Genomic DNA, 18,498 nt, shown 5'->3' on the forward strand with positions numbered 1-18,498 from the left:
CACACACACACACACATATAACTTCAGTGTAGTTATTTTAAAACCTAGTGGAAGCTGGTAGCTGTGATGTGCCTACAGCCTCCCATGGCACCTCCTTGGGCTACGGGAAGTGTATGTGTGGGTGGGGGGGCTGTCCTGGCCACAGCCCAGCTGAGACCGGTTTTGGCCTTATCATCCCCCATTTTGGTACTGCATCCACTCTTGTCCCGATTCTGCTCCCTTCTCTTTGCGTCAGTTCATGGAGGTCTTTTCAGGTTTCTCTGAATTCAGCCTGTCATGCTTGTGGTGCGATGGTGTTCCATGACATCTGCCCCAGCTTGTTCACCTACTCCCCAGGTGATGGCCCTTCCCTCCCTTCCCCGTCCTTTGCCACCACAAACAGAGCTGCTAAACCCACCACAGAAGGCCCTCTCTGGGTTTTGTGGGGCCAAAGGGTATGAAGTAGGTCTTGTTCTGTGGCTCTTTGAGCCTGATTCCACATTGATTCGATCAGTCCCCAAAAGCTCCTGAAAGGAGGAGAGAACATGCCAGGGCCTACAGACACCAGGAAGCCTTGAGGATCCATGCCACTGGGGACAGGTGGCAGCGAGATATAAAGTTCAGTAGGTGTAGTGCCGTAAGGCCCTGACATTTCTGTCCTCAGCCTCTCTCCCAGGGCCCCCCCTCTTCTCTCATTCGATGCTGGCACCCCAGACAGAACCACCCCCTCCCCAATCTCCTCTCAGCCACCTCCATGTCTCCTCATGTGGGCCATGTTGTCCCTCCCCACAGTCTCTTGCACTCTCTGGGTTCTAGGGATCTTCTCTGGCTTGGTCCCGTGGCTGGAACTCCCAACTCCTGGTTTCCCCAGCACTTCCTACAAGGTTGATCTACAGTCTGACCTTCTTCAAGAAGCCTTTCTCACTTTTCCTTCCTTCATCTGAGTATCATCCCTCTGAGACAGCCCCTCAGTCCTGTCTATGTCTTGTTCTTGCATCATGATTTACAACTTCTCTTCTCCCCTGGACTGTAAGTTCTAGAAAGCAAAGACTGCTTTTCGTCTTTTGACGTAACACTTTAGGACCAAAATGCTTCCCAAAGTCTGTAGGAAGGGTTGACAGAGGATGCCCCTGTTGCATGTGCAGATAATCACCATCAAGTTTCCCATGTAAAGAAATGGGAAAATAAGGATGCAGGCCATTAGTTGTCACCAGTATTCTTTAACTGCCCTTTGGCACCAATAACGATTCACTTCTGTAATTTCTGAATGCCACCCTCCGGTGCCTTGGGCATCCTTGCTGGGCCTTACATAAGACATGGCACCTTGCGGCTGACCCCCAGGGCTACAATTCTCCCTCTCCACATAGGCATGCTTCATTTTACTTCAGGTCACCATTTAAATTTCATCCTTTACAAGAAGGCTTTCTTGGTCCTCCTTAATATCAGTGCCTTTCCATTGAGATTATCTCCCTTTTATTCTGTCTGGGCCTTGTTTGTACATAGCTGTTTGATGCTGTTTCCATCCATTAAATTTTAAGCACTTTGAAGGCAAGGATTCTTTCTAACTTTGTCTCCCCAGAACAGTGTCTGGAACACATTTAGCACTGAATAAATGCTTGCTGGCAGCAAGGAAGAGCACTGGATAGAGCACTGGCCCCCTATCAGGAACAGTAGAAATCAAATCCAGCCTCAGATACTTTTTAGCTGTGTAACCCTGGACAAGTCACAATTTTCTCAATTAAAATGGGGATAATAATAGTACCTACCTCACAAGAGAATTGCTATTATCATCCCCATTTTAGCTGAGATAGCAGAGTGGAATAGAGTACTGGACTTGGAGTCAGGAGTCAAATCCCAACGTACACAAGGCTGTCAGCTGGGGCATGCCATATAACTTCTCCTAGTCTTGGTTTTTTCATCTGTAAAATGGTGAGGACAATAGCATCTAACTCACAGGATTGTTGTGAGACCAAATGAGTTATATGTCAAGCTCTTTGCAAATGTTAAAGAACTTCATATCGACATTATTGCCAAGAACAAGTAACTGTTGGCTATGGTGGTTTCCAAGCTTCTGGGGAGGAAGGAACCCATGAATCAGATCTTCCCTGTTCTGTGGCAAGTTCTCTATTTGCCACCATGCCACCTCTTTTTGAAACAATAGTTTATTTGAAAGTAAACTGGTAGATGTTTTAAATACATGCCATAGCTTTTCATTTTTGTTTTCTTCTAATCAGTATTAATTTTGATCTTTGCCCTGAAAAGTCACTTGTCCCTTGGTACAAAGACCATGATTTAAAAATTGTTCTTTAATCATTTCCTGCTACTCCTCATAAAATGTACTTCTAACCTGTTTTTCTGAAGGAAAAATTTATGATAAATAAGATTCAGGTTTCTTTAACAGCCTTTGATCTATTACAATTCTTCCTTCTGATATTTTCCAACACATTTTTTTTCCATTCTCTCTTGGGCCAATTTTTTAGTCAAGGAGTATGTTTTCAGACTCACAAGAGAACTAAGCTCACCAACTCTTTCCAAAGAATTATATGAGATGCTGTAGTAAGACCCTCCAGCACATGAGATGGGTCCCCAGAGGAGAGAATTTATGAGACAGGATGAAAAGGCATGAATGGCTAATAATTAGCACTTCTGCATGAAACACCCACATTGATAATATCACAGTTTCTATCCAAGAATAGAAGGTGTACCTGATGGATGAAATTATTTCAAATAATCAATGAATCACCATGAAATTATTCCTCAGGAACAATCAGAATGTTAACCAACTTCTTTAACCAAACTCCTGTACTCTCCTGAATGCTGAAGCTATCAATCGAACAAATAGCCTATGAAAAATGCTCTCCTCTTGAAAGCCAAACAGAGTATCTTTGGATTTCAAGTTCCATTTGGAGAAAACAGGACATGAAAGAAATTATACAGAAGTTCTTCTTTAAAGGTTGACTAGTGTAAATTACATTCCAGGTCTGTTATTCTATACCGTAAATGGAAAAATAAGTGAGAATCCAATTTAATTCAACATGCCATTTATGAGCATTTACATTATTATAATACATTCTACTAGGCACTACAGATATAAAAACAAAAATGAAAAAATCTCTGCCTTCAAGAAGCTCACAAATGAGAATAAATCTGGAGACACATATTGAAGCAATAACTTTAATATTCAGAACATTGGTCTAATTAAATATGCCTTTTCTCATTAAAATTTTTTTTAATGAAACATATCTTCTCTAGAGATGTAGGAAGTAATTTGTATTTGGGTGGGGAAAGCTTTTCTTAGAGATTAAAGTAAGACATTAAGAGTTCACTATTTTTTCTAAGGATTATATGGGAGCCATGTTGCTGACATAAGCATTCAAGAATTCAGTTAGCACAGGAGCTAAAGTTCATTCTTGTTAGTAGCATATAGGACATTGTTCTTACTTTTAGAGGAAACAATCTTTCATGGGAATGATGAATTGGAATTTAATTATAATTGGGATTCAAGTCTATAATGTCAATTTCAGGCACTGCTGGAAGCCATGGTTAGAGAACTGACTTCTAGTGATAAATAGCATAAGAACCAAGAGCTTAATGGGAAATTTCTAGAATCTCCATCATTTTTGTTCAGATAAGGAACTGGGTGGGCAAGTATGCCCTTTGCTAATATGATGATTTTAAAGATCAAGTCTGTCTCTCTCAAATGATGAAGTTCATCTATTTTGCAACAAAAAAGGCTTTGGTAAGGTAGTAAAGCCAATGAACACAACTGTCCCATTTAGTGGAATAGTACCTACACTAGAAACATAAGTTTAAAAGAACTGAAGAAATGATAGGAAATATAAAATAAACCCAATTATTGTTTTAAAGACTGTGGAGTTTCATATAAAATGAACCTGACATTTTAAATATTTTATTATCAAATTTTAAAGCAATACGTATGCAAAGAATTTCCGTATCACTAGAAAATTTCTAGCTCCCTCATGTCTCCCTTATTTATCAATAAGAACTTTATTAATAATGATCTACCTATAAAAACAAATAACTCTTTTTAAGGTCTCTAGGCCTTTTATTAACCTGTATGAGAAACCAAGAAGATAAATCTTACCAGAGCTTTCCTATGCTTATAGATGAAATCTTCAGCAGATTTAGCCCATTTTGGGAGAACCACATCATTTACCAATTCTTTGGAAATCTGTAAGCGCCCCAAATTAAAATCTATGACATATAATAGAGAAAAACAAAGTAATTAAAAAGGAATGTCAATAGGGAAAAAAGGTCCATTCCTAGGATGAAAATACCCCAGATATTGAGATGTTTGTTTTTTCCACATGAAAGTTGTTAGAGAATTCAACAGAAAATTAGTTTCCTTAAACCAAAATGCATTTTGCTCTTTTTTCCCCCTTTTGAACCTCATCTTCTGCCTTAATATCAATTCTAAGACAGAAGAGTGACACAGGCTAAGCAATTGGGGTTAAGGTGACTAGTCTGGGCTCACATAGCTAGTCATGGCTGAGGCTTGCACTCTGTTCTAATAATATATTTATCAATTAAAATTATTTTTCTTGAATGGATTCCATTTTAGAAGCTAATATGATAACTATAACTATTATCTGAGTCTTGTTTTAATTATCTCAGTACTTAAAAGGATGAAGCAACTAACAGTTATGAAATAAATTAGAAGTCTAATGAGTTAGATTGATAATATCTGGAAGCTCTAATTCTTGCCTTCTTTGGATAAAATGATGCAAGTTCTAATGCTGTCACTTCAAGTTAATTTTATTAATAATATTTTGCTTTAGGAATTCTCACATTAAAAATAAGGGAAATGGATTTCTTCTGATGGTTAAGACATATAACTCACTTTGTGCCTTACAGTCTCAAAGACTTTCAGAATAGTTCTACCAAACCTTCATTTTACAGATGAAGAAACTTACTCTAAAAAGGGCAGTAATTTACCCAGAGCAGAGAATTAGAAAAAACACCGGACATATAGTGAAAAGATCAAGTTCAAGTGACCCCAGCTAAATCATCTAAACTCTGAGCTTCAAAATCCTCCATATAAAATGGGAATAGCAAGAATTGCCTTAACTACCTTTATGCACTTTTTATACGACTCAAATGAGTCAATGTTTGTCAGTTCTATAAACTGAAGATTATAAAATTCTTCACAAATATAAGGTATTTTAAAATATTATTAGAGCCTTAGATTCCTGATATCTATTCTAGTATTCTTTCTATAACACTACGCCTCAACCCCAAGCCCACCTATGGTAACATTTTTGAGTTACAAACAAAATTAAGTTTTATGCTACGCTTTAAATACATACAGGGAGTGGGTACCTTGGAGGCTCAGTGGATAGAGAACCAGGCCTAGAGATGGAAGATCCTGGATTCAAATCTGACCTCAAACACTTCATAGCTGTGTAACCCTGGGCAAATCACTGAACAGGCCCTGCTACTCTTCTATCCTAGAACCAATACATAGTATTGATCCTAAGATGGAATTTAGGGGTCTTAAAAAAAACAGTGAATTCCCAAGATTATAATCCTGGAAGAATCCTTGTCCACAAACTTTGATTTATTGTCCTATATGTTCAATATCCTTGTCCTTTTGCTGAAGAAAAAGGTAGATGCCCCCAGACCTGTTCTGCCATCTAAACAATGATCTCTCTCTCATCAAATCCAATGTGTCTAACTTCTCTCTGTTCCTTATAACACTCCCAAAGATTATAAATCCGCTTCCCCAAAAAACTATTTTAAAAATAAGCCACAGAAAGAATGAGGTTTAAGCAACCAATGAAACATCACAAAATATTCAGGAAAGTTTTTCCTGTTTCAAAATATTTCAAAAAACTCCTTGTTTTGTTCAAAAGAAACCAAATTCTTAACTTCTTAATTTGTGAAATCTTACGATTTTGATTTTCCAAGAACTCTGGGAAGTAGAAGAACTCAGGAATAAGCTCTTTCACATCATATGGATTATCCATGAGGGCCTGCCAGGTTGCAGGGATAGAATAGAACTGTCGATCTGCGCAATCAAACCTGTGTATAAGGATGGAGAGAACACCACCTGATTCAAAACATTAAAAAACGATGTTAAAAAAAATTGAAGCTTTTCTTCTTTGTTTTTGTTCTCATCTCTAAGAAAGTGTTTTTGTTTTTTTTAATCATTTGGCTACTGTAGCTTGTTTTCTTGGTCAATTCTCAATACTTTAGTTTTCATCACTAAAATCAATGTAATTAAACTATTTCAAAAACAAATCATTAGACAAAAATCTGAATAAAGAAACATTTATAAAAATATAATCTGAAGAGATTTATTTCTAAAGAAAATTGGTATCTTTGCTAATCTAACTTCTAGTTACTAGGTACTAATAACTAAGTTACTGGAAAACTGATCATTAATATTTGGAAATTTTTAGAAATTATATATCTAAGTTTCGGGGAAAGTACATTATTGACTTAAAACTCATGGCATAATAGTAGTTTCATTAGTTAATTATGTCAATTCTGAGTGACTAAAATTCTTAAATCCATAACTTGCTATGTTTGTTTGTATTCTGGAAAAACAGATAATTTTATCTTTCAAATATGTGCAGATAGACTTGAAAATATATCAATAATGTTCATTTAATTTGGTTAACAGATTTGATATATATTTTTAATTAATTATTCCCCATTTGAAAAATTTCATAAATTCTGATTTACAAAAGTGAAAGTGGGATCAATTAAGCAGCTGTGTGACTGACTAGTCTCTAACATTTGGGCTATTTACTGTCTGATATGTTAATTTCCTTCTCTGGAGCCTCAGAACCTATAGAAAGATAGAGTCAATTCTATAATCTAGCAGCTCCCCCAATTGCCTGCTCTTTTGTAGCAGGAAAAAAGAAGGGACAGAAGCCATATTTTTCCTTCTAATCTAAACTTACAGGATTTTAGAGTTCTCTGAAAGGCTATTCTCTACAAAAGGAAGGAAATATGCTGGTAGCTAGTTCCATGAATCATTTTTCCATGCTTGTTCACTTGTGTGAAAGGAAACCAAAATCCTGAAAAATACTGATTATTTATGGTGTAATAATCTCTGAAACTATCCTGAATTGCAACAAAACAATGTGGAGGGGAACTGTTGAGGCATAAAGGGCAAATTCTAGCAAATGAATGGACACAGGAGACAAAGAGCCAAGGATACTATGAGGCTGTAAAACTGGATGACTTGAAGGACAGGTGTACCATCAACAGAAAAAAAGGAGTTTTGAAGGAGGGGTAAAAACATTAATGATTCTATTTGGCATTTGTTAAGTTTCAGATGTCTACAGAATATCCAATTGGACATATCTAACCAGTAGTAAATGATGCAAGAGTGGGATTTAGAAAAAAAGACTATGGCTGGATAGATTAATTTAACAATCACCTACAGAACTCACTTCCTGGGAATTGATGAGATCACTCAGAAAGAGGAAACAGGTTAACAGTAACAATAGCAAGCACTAATGTAGTGCTTATCATGTTCTAGGAGCTGTGCTACATGCTTTACAAATATTATCTCCTTTGATCCTCACAACAACTCTGGGATGTAGGCACCATTTTTATCCTCATTTTATTCTTGATGAAACCGAGGCAAGCAAGTGTTAAATGATTTGCCCAGGGTCATAAAGCTAGTAAACGGACAAATTTGAATTCAGGGTTTCCTGACCCTATGAACAGAGCTCTGTCTACTACACCACCTAGCATTCCGGGAAAGGGTATGGGGAGACAAAAAGAAAGGGGGAGGGAGGTGCTTGAAATTTCAAAGAACATGCATTTGAAACAGATCCAATTTTTACAGACCCGTAATAATTTGGCTAAGTGCTAAATTTATGCTTATAAAATAAAATATGTGGATAATTATTATTCTCTTTTTGTCATATTCTAGAAAATATCCAAATCATAATTCCTTTTGCACAATTACCCAATTAGAAAAATAAGAGATTGACAGGTTAAAAAACAAGAAATCACTTGGAAAGAGATTATAAAAAGAATATTGAGAAAAAAGAATTGGAGCCAGAAATAGAAATCTAAGTTAATCGTAGGAGAGGAAAATGATAGAAGGAAAAATTGGTGAAAAGTTGTTTAGGGTCCAAACTAGGCCATACACCATTTATTAAAGTGTAAATAAAGTAAGATTTAGATAAGAATTTTATTAGGAAGAAGTAAGAAATAAGGTGGTAAAGGATGTGGTTTCAATGTAAGAGAAATCTGTTTGACACAAAGTAATATATTTTAATTGTTTTCCTTTTTCCTAGCCCTCTTAATGTACTCAATATTTTTAAGAGGGCTAACAGAGGAATGCAGAGGAACAGATTAGGTGAACTTCCAGGATCCAGTTCTAAACCACTGAAAGGGTGTTTGAATTTGTTATTTATCAGAAAGATACAATGAGATGATAGAGGAAAAGAACCTGCTTAAAAGTTATTTGCAACTAGTCTGCTTCTAGCACAAACTATATTGATTAGGCCAATTTTAGGCTGCACTAACACTGATACTGGAATTCAATCTAAGCCAGAAAACTGAAAATGATCTTTCTCTGCTTGTATGGGATATAAAATGTCTGGTGTGATCTTTTTCTCCCCCCCAAACAAAGATTAATAACAAGGATTTACTATTTTCTCATAACATACCTGCCACTCTGAAGCTGAATATGAAGAGTGGTGAAGGGTTCTACACGAATGAGATAATGCATAACACCAGCAGGATTTGAATAGTGAGTACCATAGTGAAACTTGTCAATAATCCCCAGCGGATCCTCAAAATTTTCATATCTGAGAAAGAAACGTCCTTAAAACACAAACTTTAAGACTACTAATAAATTACAGCTAAACTAATTCAAAATTTCATACAATGCTAGAACTAATTTAAAAAGCAAATATCATCATGTTCTATTTTTGAAAGTATATCATTTTCAGCAGTGTAAAATAATTCTTTAAAATAAGAGTTTTATTCACTAAATTAGTTTTCAATATTTATGAAAACCCTGACATATCACCAACACTTAATTTAAGACATCTTGCAATAGTGAATCTAAATGATGATAACAAAACCCAATATTAATAACTAGCATTAACATAGTGCCAAGCACTATGCTATGCTAAGTGCTTTACAAATATGATTTCATTTTTGATCCTCACAACAACCCTATGAGGTAGATATTATTGCTATTTTACAGTTGAGGAAGCTGAAGCAAACAGAAGCTTGTCCAGTCACACAGCTAATTAAATGTGTACGGTCAAATTTGAAATTGAGTTTTCTTGACTCCAAGTCTAGCACCCTATCCCCCACACCACCTAGTTGCCTGTTGGGAAGTGGGGCTATTTTATGCAAACATCATTATGATCCAATGACTATAGGTAGATAATGTAAGTAATCAAAGTTGTCTTAATAGAAGCAACGTTAGGTGGAGAGTTCAAAATGTTTTCTTATAGAAGTCATTCACAAGTCAGAGCGTAGAAAGAAAGAAAGAAAGAACACTCAGGTAGGAACCTGAGGTCCAAGAAGAGAATGTTGGTTTGGCCAACAAATCACTGTGTAACCCTGAGCAAGATTCATCTCTTTTCTAAGCCTCAAGTTCCTCATCTATAATATGAAGGTCTGAACTAGACCATCTCACTGTTCCCCTCTAACTCATATCTATACTTTAGCAGAGTAGATCACAATCTGGAAACTGCAAAGTCCTGCAGTAGATTCTACAGTTATTGCAGCAATGGGGGTGTGAATCTGTGTATGCATCAAGCCTTTCAAATATACTGTGTGAAAGTGGATGAGTCAATTTCCCCCATAAACTCCACATAATCCATATGCCTCACTTTCCTCATTTGTAAAAAATAATAGGACTGGTAGAAATTACCTCAAGAGATCAAATTAAAAAAATATACATAAAGCTCTTGAAAACCTTAAAACACCACAAATTAGAGAATGGATAGGAACTGGGACTAAACCTGTCATTTCATTGATATAAAGTATTCCTAGATAAGGAAATTTATTGCATTGATGTACAACAGCATCTTATATTGCTATATGTCTATAGTGGAAGGTGAACCTAGATTTTCCAGTTATTATTATTTTTTTAAATGTTCTTTTTCTGGCATTAAATAAAAGTTTTCTAATAAAGAAGATAACTGGATAAGACAGAAGGAAATCTTGAAGAACCCTTTACTCTTTAGTATGTAGCTTAGAATGAAGTTCCCATAAATACTAGTTATCATTTGCTTATACTTTACACAAAACATCATGTATAATTGACTCAAAAGAAAAAATAAATATTTGTCCTCTTGATGGAATTTTTTTTTAATTTAAAGAAAGAAAAAAAAGAAAATTAAAGAATAAAATACACTTACTTTCCTTGCACAGCTTTAGCATTCTTATCATTTACTGCCCCAACAGGCTTAGAGAGGTCTCGGAATACAGCTGGGTTATTGAGATCTAAATCTTCTGAAGTATAATCCCTTAGAATCCAAGGAAACTATAGAATCAAAATTCATAGCTATTTTTCTTTTCAAAGAATCAGCACTCTGGTATACAATAACAAGGTAATTTTATTTTTAAGAAATGTCTCATTTCCTAGTTTCATTAATAGAATAATGATCTACTGACCCATTTTTCTAATATTTGAAAACTATTTCTTGAAATGTCCATGGGGGAATTTTCAACAAAAGAGGAAGAAAAGAAGCTTTAAAAATATTAATATGACTACACATTTCTTTAAAGTGGTCATCAGAGAAAACTCTGGAAAGAAGTAAATGCATAAATAAGAAAAGGAGAATCATAAGCTGCTAGATTTTATTTTTGATCACATACAGATTATTTTTATTCATTTTAGTTCCTCAAATACTGAAAATTGCTTCAGGCATAAGAATTGTAAGAAATATGTAACTTACCACAGGATATTGGGCAAGGTCATTATAAGTTCTTCCTGCCATTGTATTTAATTGAATGAGATAGTCAAAATTTGAAATCTCTCTGTTGATCCACTTCTAAATTGTAGAAGACAGATTAATATTAAACCATATGAGCTAACATTTCTTAGAATAGTACACATAAGTTCCCTAAAATTTATCCCTTTGACTGGCAGGCACCAATCAGATATTCTTTATATTTGTCTCAATGCCATAATATATTAATTTCTTTTCTATTCCATTTATCAAAAGGTAAGATTTTACAGTAAGTTTTCATCACCTTCACCCATTCAGCATTAAAGATTGGCATCCACAAAAGCATTCACAAATCTATTCTAACATTTGCTTTATGTAAAAATTGGTGATGTGTGTTACCAAAACTAAACCCATTAGGAAAATAAAAAAGGTATTTTACCTGTGTTAATCCTGATGCTTTAAAAAGCTCCTGTGGCGATCTGGTTCCATGAACATTTGGAGAATGAAATGATATGAGTCGACTGTATACCTTATTTCTGACCTATGATAAAGTAGAATTAATTATCCAATTAGAATTTTATTGAGAAAATTTTCACTTTACTCAAGTTCAGCTTCTCATGAAGCCTGGCTCCACTATCTTGGGCAAATCTTTTAATCTCAATGACTCTTGGTTTTCTTATCTATAAATTGGAGATATGATAACCATGTATGTTAACTATAGGGTTATTAGCAGAATCTAACAACAAAAATATCAACAACATTGTTAGAAGGCTCTAATAATAAAAGATAACACTTTCTCATCAAAAAAGAAGGGCCGGAATGGACATTTTCTGAAAATATTAGAGGTTAAATATTTTTAGAAACAATTTTTGAAAAATGGAAATATCACTTCCTAAAGTAATAGAAAAGTCTAACAACAGGTAAACAATAGGATTTGTTGAATGTAATTGCAAGCGGCTTTCCTTCACATAAAGCCAACAAAATGTCTAAGATCCAAGAATAGAATCAAAAGATCCCCATGGGCAATATTCACATGAACTCAACCCACAAAATAACAACAAAGACACAATGATTAACTGCCTGGATCATGGGAATAAGTTTACAGAAATGAAGTTTTTGGCAATATGGCAGTTCAAGACCAGATCATTACCAGAAATAAAATTAGATTAAGGAGCCTGAATTTATTGATCTATATGGATTGTTCTGACCTCATCATTCAGTTGAAACTACTCTCTCCAAGGTTACCAATGACTTCTTAATTGTGAAATCTAATGGCCTTTCACAATCCTTATCCTTATACTTTTCTGAAACCTCAGATCACTCTCTTCTCCTTGAAACTTTTCTCTAGGATTTCATGTTACCTGGTTTTCTTCCTGCCAGTATGATTGCTCTTAGTTTCCTTAGCCTGCTAACCACGCTGTTGCCCAAGGTTCTATCCCAAGCCCTCTCTTCTTTTCCCAGGTATATTGAGTTGGTGATCTCATCAGCTTCCATGGATTCAATTATATCTACGCTGATAATTCTCAGATCTACACATACAGCCCTAATCTGTCTAACTCTGATCTATCTTCAACCAGTACTCTGATTGGAGGCCTATAGGGCAGGGAAAAAAACACCTTCCATAGCCTCCTTTTATAGAGGGTTCAAAATTCCAGCCATCTTTTAATTACAATTATACTTTCACTCCTCTCTATACCTTCTGGCCCTCCCTTTTCAGTTTCTTTTTGTAAGTTGTTTTTCCCTATGTGATTGAAAGTTCTTTGAGAGCAGGAACTGTCTTTCTTTTTCTCATTTTATGCCAGCTCTTAGCATAGCACCAGGCACAAAGTAGTGCTTAATGTTTATCATATCAAATTGCATATCAGTGCTGTTTAATCATTCACTGAAAAGGATTGCTCCATCTACTAAAAATCAGAACTTTAGGGGGAAGCTGGGTAGCTCAGTGGATTGAGAGCCAGGCCTAGAGATGGGAGGTCCTAGGTTCAAATCTGGCCTCAGCCACTTCCCAGCTGTGTGACCCTGGGCAAGTCACTTAACCCCCATTGACTAGCCCTTACCACTCTTCTGCCTTGGAGCCAATACACAGTATTGACTCCAAGATAGAAGGTAAGGGTTTTAAAAAAAATTTTAATTTAATTTTAAAAAAATCAGAACTTTATTCAACCTTGTTTGTGATATAGAAATGAGCTGCATTTACTGATGAGCTGCCTTAGTGATAGTAAAAAAGATACCATCAGACATATTTGGCTTTCTAATAAGGATATTTAATTCATATTTTATAAGTATTTTAAATGCAATTATGATAAATTGTCAAAAACATGGATACCCCTCAATCCACAGTCAATCTCTATCTCCAAACCCTCTGTCCCCTTCTTACCTCCACCTACCAGTGAACACAGTGAGGTCATTATGGAATTGGAAGGTGGAGAGTAAATGGGAAATGGCAATTAACTATTACTAAGCTTTTTAATGTTTAGTTCATCTTTCATCTATGGACTTCAAAGAGTTTAGTATTAAGATAGTTTTATAAGAATTTTTTTAAAATGATGGCATTTGGTTGTATTTTGTTGCAAATCAACAGTCAACTGAGAATTTACTATGTGCAACAAAAATTTTGGGCAACTTGTAGGCAACATTAACTTGAAGCATTTGATTGCTTCCATGGCCATTTTTCTTCAATTAGCAATACAAAGAGCTAAAATCTGCACAATCCAAAAGCCTCATTTCTTGTCTTAGGAGAAGAGATTTTTGATCATCTGCTATATTTTGATCTCATTAAACTGTAAAATATAAAATCAATTAGAAATTGCTAATTTAAAAGCCACATTAATTTATGCACACATGTCACCAGAGAAGTGCCTCTCTACATACCTCCTTTTTGAAATTGAGAAAGTAGTTGGATTGATCAATGAGAAAAATCTCCAAGGCTGACCTTCTCAAGTTGTACCGTCGTAGATGGATCTCTCGAATTTGAGGGTGAGGCCACTTGAAATCATAACCTATTCCTTCAGAGAGAGGAACTATTGTGATTAAAGTACCACATTAAGTACTCTGGCTCTTTAGAACATTATTTTGTAGATTCTGACAAAGGTAAGTAAAGGAAAGTGAAGGAGAAATCATTCAGTTTTCATACTTTGCATAAGAACAAATTTTAGTGCTATTTGAACATATTTAAATCATTTGCTTATAAGAAAATTATAAAAAATCTACAGACTTTCTACTGCTTCACAATGAGGACATAAAATAACCATCAATTTGAATATAAGTTTTTGAAATATTTTTGCTTTAAATTAAGTTGCCATGTTAAATTTTTCTTTCCAATATAGGACAGGAATTTAGAATTCAATATCATTGGATATAGGATACCCAACTACACAACAAAGACAGAATCAAGATTCTATCACAATACTTTGCTTATAGAGGCTCTCTAACCAATTCAAATATCTTTGTTATCAGAATGAAAATATGAAATAACTTGTTTTTCTTTTCAAAGAAAGCATTGTCCAAAGTCATAATTCTTATTATACCTATTTGTAGCTTTCTCTATTTCCATTTAAAATAAGCTGAATATTTTATCACTGAACTGGTATAAGAGATGAAGGAGGCAGGGAACCCAACTCCCAAGAACTCCTCACCATCTTCTTTTTCAATGCTACCATCATGGAAGTAAATGTGTTGAGTGGTGACTTCAAATCTTCCAGGAATCACATCAATTACTGTAATTAGTTCACAATCCTCAGATAATACCAGTTTTTCTTTTTGACTCTGTTCTCCTTTCTCATCTCTGCAAATGTAACACCAAATATTACATTGCTCAAATAGAAAAAAAAAGTCACATTCAAGTTCAATTATTAGTTATATCAAAGTAATATGAAGTAAGTTTTAATTTTCTACATCATGTTAAATTTCTTAACAATTTTTCAGATTTTTTCACTAGTCTTTCACATAACACCTTCCATGGAATAAATGCTGGTTGATTAAAAATTCCTTAGAGTTTACTGAATTGAAATTAATTTAAATTAATTGGACATCTATTCTTTTCTTCACCTTGGATACTTTTACTCTGAACAAGACCTTTTATTTCTACATGATAAAAGCATTTTGTACTTCAAAAACCTCTTTCATATCCTGGGCCTCATAAACCCTAGTTTCTTTCAAGACTGGATCAGTTGACTGAAAAATTGAAACACTTAGTTCAAGCCTAATCTTTTAATGGTCTTTTTTGATCCTCCAGGAGTCAACTGCTCTCTGTACTCAATCACTTTGTATCTACTTTTCTCCATAGTGTTATTAAATAAATTGTTCTCATAGTTTTGTTCATTCCACTCTGGATATAAGGGCTGTGACTACACTGATGTAGTTGGCAACTCCAAGAAAATAAATTCCAGCTGACCCAATATTGAATGTTATCTGTTCTACAACATAGCATTAAATTGCCTGGAATACTGATATGTCAAAGGGGCTTCCCAGTATCGCATAGCTGGTATGTGTAAGAAAGGCTTGAACTCAGATCCTTCTGACTCCAAGATTATCTTGATTTCCATTATCCCATTCTCCCTTTTCAACTTCCTTAGCAAAAGTAAAAACAAGCAAAAATCCTTTCAATTTAATATAATCTAGGTAAGAGAGTGATATTATAAAAAAAAAAACAAACCTCACAAGTAAGATTTACTATAGGTCCTGCACATTTCATTTTTCTTGTCTCCTCACCTTTGCTCATTCTGCTCCCTCTGCCTGGAATTCCTGTATTTTGCCTCTTCAGCCTGCTTAAATCCTCCTAATGCTTTATGGGTCAGCTAAGAGTCTTATCAAATACAAATAATCTGACTGGATCATTTTGGCCAAAAAAAAAAAAAGAGCTCTTCTCTTTTTGTCTAATAGAGTTGTGAGGGGTTCTTGGGAGCAATCCAAGTTAACATATGCTGAGCTGAGAATACTGTCCAAAAGAACAATAATGAGAGGCTATCAAGGCTATAAGTTCCCAAGTATGACCTTGGCATTTCCTTATATTAAACTCAGCAGCATTATTTATCTTTTCTGCTCCTTCACACATGGTGCTGAACAAAACTGGAAAAAGCAATGAAAGGGGGCAGCTGGGTGTCTCAGTGGATTGAGAGCCAGGCCTAGAAATGGGAGGTACTAGGATCAAATATAGCCTCAGACACTTCCCAGTTGTGTGACCTTGGGCAAGTCACTTAACTCCCATTACCTAGCCCTTACTGCTCTTCTGCCTGGAAACTAACACTGAGTACTGATTCTAAGACAGAAGGTAAGGAGTAAAAAAAAGAGAGAGAGAGAGAGAAAGAGAGAGAGGAAAAAAAAGCAATGTGGTCAGATGACAAGGCAATCCTTGTACTTTTCTCTATCCTATTCCCCATGGAGGCTCTCCCAAACCTCTTTTCTCAAGCCTCCCTCACTTTAATTACACACATATATACCCAGCACCCGTGGGATGTGAGCTCCAATTCCTCATCCCTTCTAATTAATTGGCTACTACTCTTGTGTAGGCCTTGATCACATCTCAATTGGACTATTATATCAGCCTCTCCTTTAGTACACTTAACTAAAGTCTTTTCCTTCTCTTAACACTTCTCAATACAACTACCTACGTGATTTTCCTAAAAATGACCCAATCATACCCCTAACTCAAATCTCAGGGGCTCTCTCTAATCTTGAGAATAAACAATAAACTCCTGCTGGGCTTGTAATACTTCACAATCCCTTCCCTTTGCAGCCTTATTACTATATATAATGTCACTTCTTAGAAAAACAAGCTCACTGCCCTTTGACCCAGCTATACCACTGTTGGGTTTGTACCCCCAAAGAGATAATAAGGAAAAAGACTTGTACAAGAATATTCAAGGCTGCGTTCTTTGTGGTAGCAAAAAATTGGAAAATGAGGGGATGCCCTTCAATTGGGGAATGGCTGAACAAATTGTGGTAAATATTGGTGATGGAATACTATTGTGTTCAAAGGAATAATGAACTGGAAGAATTCCATGTGAACTGGAAAGACCTCCAGGAAGTGATGCAGAGTGAGAGGAGCAGAACCAGGAGAACATTGTACACAGACACAGATACACTGTGGTACAATCAAATGTAATGGACTTCTCTACTAGCAGCAATGCAATGATCCAGGGCAATCTGAGGGACTGATGAGAAAGATGCTATCCACATCCAGAGAAAGAACTATGGGAGCAGAAATGCAGAAGAAAACCATATGATTGATCACATAGTTCAATAGGGATATGATTGGGTTTTTGATGTTAAAAGATCATTCTACTGCAAATATGAATAAAGTGGAAATGGATTTTGAACAATGATACATGTATAACCCAGTGAAATTACTTGTCAGCTCCAGGAAGTGAGGAGAGAAGAGGGGAAAGAAAGAACATGAATCATGTAAATAGAAAAATATTCTAAGTAAATAAATAAATTAAAAAAAAAAGAAAAACAAGCTCAATTACTACCTTATATATTAATTCTTTCTTGATCCCGCTACTCTTAGTAAACTGTTTTTCAAAATGACCATTGATGTATATTGTATATATTCTGTAAAAAAGTTATCTGGATATGTTGAGAATTTAGTTTCCTTGAGAGTAGGTTGGGATTATTTCATTTTTGTTTTTCTATACTCATTACTTACCACACAATAGATACGAATAAACTCTTATTTACTAATTAAATGTATCTCTCTATAACTGTTTAAAGAGTGTGAATCTTGCCTCCCAGTTGGAGTAGAGATTCTATCTTACATTCTGTTCCATCTCAAAAAGCAATATGTAGAATAGATGTTCAACATTAAGATTGCAGCCTAGCTTGGAGGATCTGAATTCAATTCCTGCTATAGACACATACTAGCTCTGAGACCCTGAGCAAGTCACTTATCCCACTTTAGTCTCAATTTGATTATGTGTAATATAAGGATAATAAGAGCACCTTCCTCCTAGAGTTGCTATAAGAACTAGATTATTTGTAAAACAACCTGAAGACATTAGAGCACCATGTAAAGAATATTAAGTTGGTCTAATTATTATCATCAATTCTAAATTGCACACGTCTAATTCCTACCACAACATGAATTTTAATACTTTTATAAATGCTTACACATACACATCTGCTCTGGTGGTTGTATCTTCTTCAGGAAGATCTAATTTATCCTCTTCCCTATCATTGACCTTCACTTGTTTCACAGCCTCTAGCAGCAACGACTCATTAGAGAGCTGGGAGTGTTGGACACCTGTTTTAAATACAAAATAGTTTGAAGCAAAAAACAATTTATATTTTCTTATGGCACCATCAGAAATAGAATACGTGATCATTAGCCAGAACCAAAATTTATGAATATTAGCAACACAAGTGAAAAAAAGTGGCTTGAAATCATTATGGAGAGGAGAAATGCAGCAACTAATTAGGAAAAATAACTTCCCCAAATGCTTCAAAAACCTATATGATGACAGAAACGCAGTAACAAGAATGAACATTTTAAAAGTGATACTACTCTAATCCAAAAAAAAATCTGGATACTCTCTTTAAATTGGCATTATGCTTGTCATTTATATTTCCTTTATTTGGTACCAAAGCATCTCAAAGATTAATGTAAAGGGAGATTTCC

The 18,498-nt window shown here is 35.3% G+C and overlaps 1 protein-coding gene across 11 annotated transcripts in view; it reads right to left on the reverse strand.

Moving 5' to 3' along the window:
- NBEAL1 (neurobeachin like 1) overlaps positions 1 to 18,498 on the reverse strand; it is a 236,515-nt gene that overhangs the window by 34,280 nt on the left and 183,737 nt on the right. For 6 of the 11 annotated variants that reach the window (XM_056807892.1, XM_056807887.1, XM_056807891.1 and 3 more), the window contains 9 exons: positions 17,991 to 18,123; positions 14,519 to 14,667; positions 13,755 to 13,888; positions 11,323 to 11,424; positions 10,890 to 10,985; positions 10,350 to 10,474; positions 8,637 to 8,777; positions 5,891 to 6,021; positions 4,085 to 4,194 (listed from right to left, as the gene is read on the reverse strand). In XM_056807892.1, the coding sequence (XP_056663870.1) occupies positions 4,085 to 4,194; positions 5,891 to 6,021; positions 8,637 to 8,777; positions 10,350 to 10,474; positions 10,890 to 10,985; positions 11,323 to 11,424; positions 13,755 to 13,888; positions 14,519 to 14,667; positions 17,991 to 18,123 (1,121 nt within the window). Of the gene's footprint in view, positions 1 to 4,084; positions 4,195 to 5,890; positions 6,050 to 8,636; positions 8,778 to 10,349; positions 10,475 to 10,889; positions 10,986 to 11,322; positions 11,425 to 13,754; positions 13,889 to 14,518; positions 14,668 to 17,990; positions 18,124 to 18,498 lie in introns of those variants that run through there. The other 5 variants (XM_056807889.1, XM_056807893.1, XM_056807888.1 and 2 more) reach the window with 3 other exon arrangements.

The sequence above is a fragment of the Monodelphis domestica genome, chromosome 8 (genome assembly GCF_027887165.1).
Source record: "Monodelphis domestica isolate mMonDom1 chromosome 8, mMonDom1.pri, whole genome shotgun sequence".
NCBI lineage: Eukaryota > Metazoa > Chordata > Mammalia > Didelphimorphia > Didelphidae > Monodelphis > Monodelphis domestica.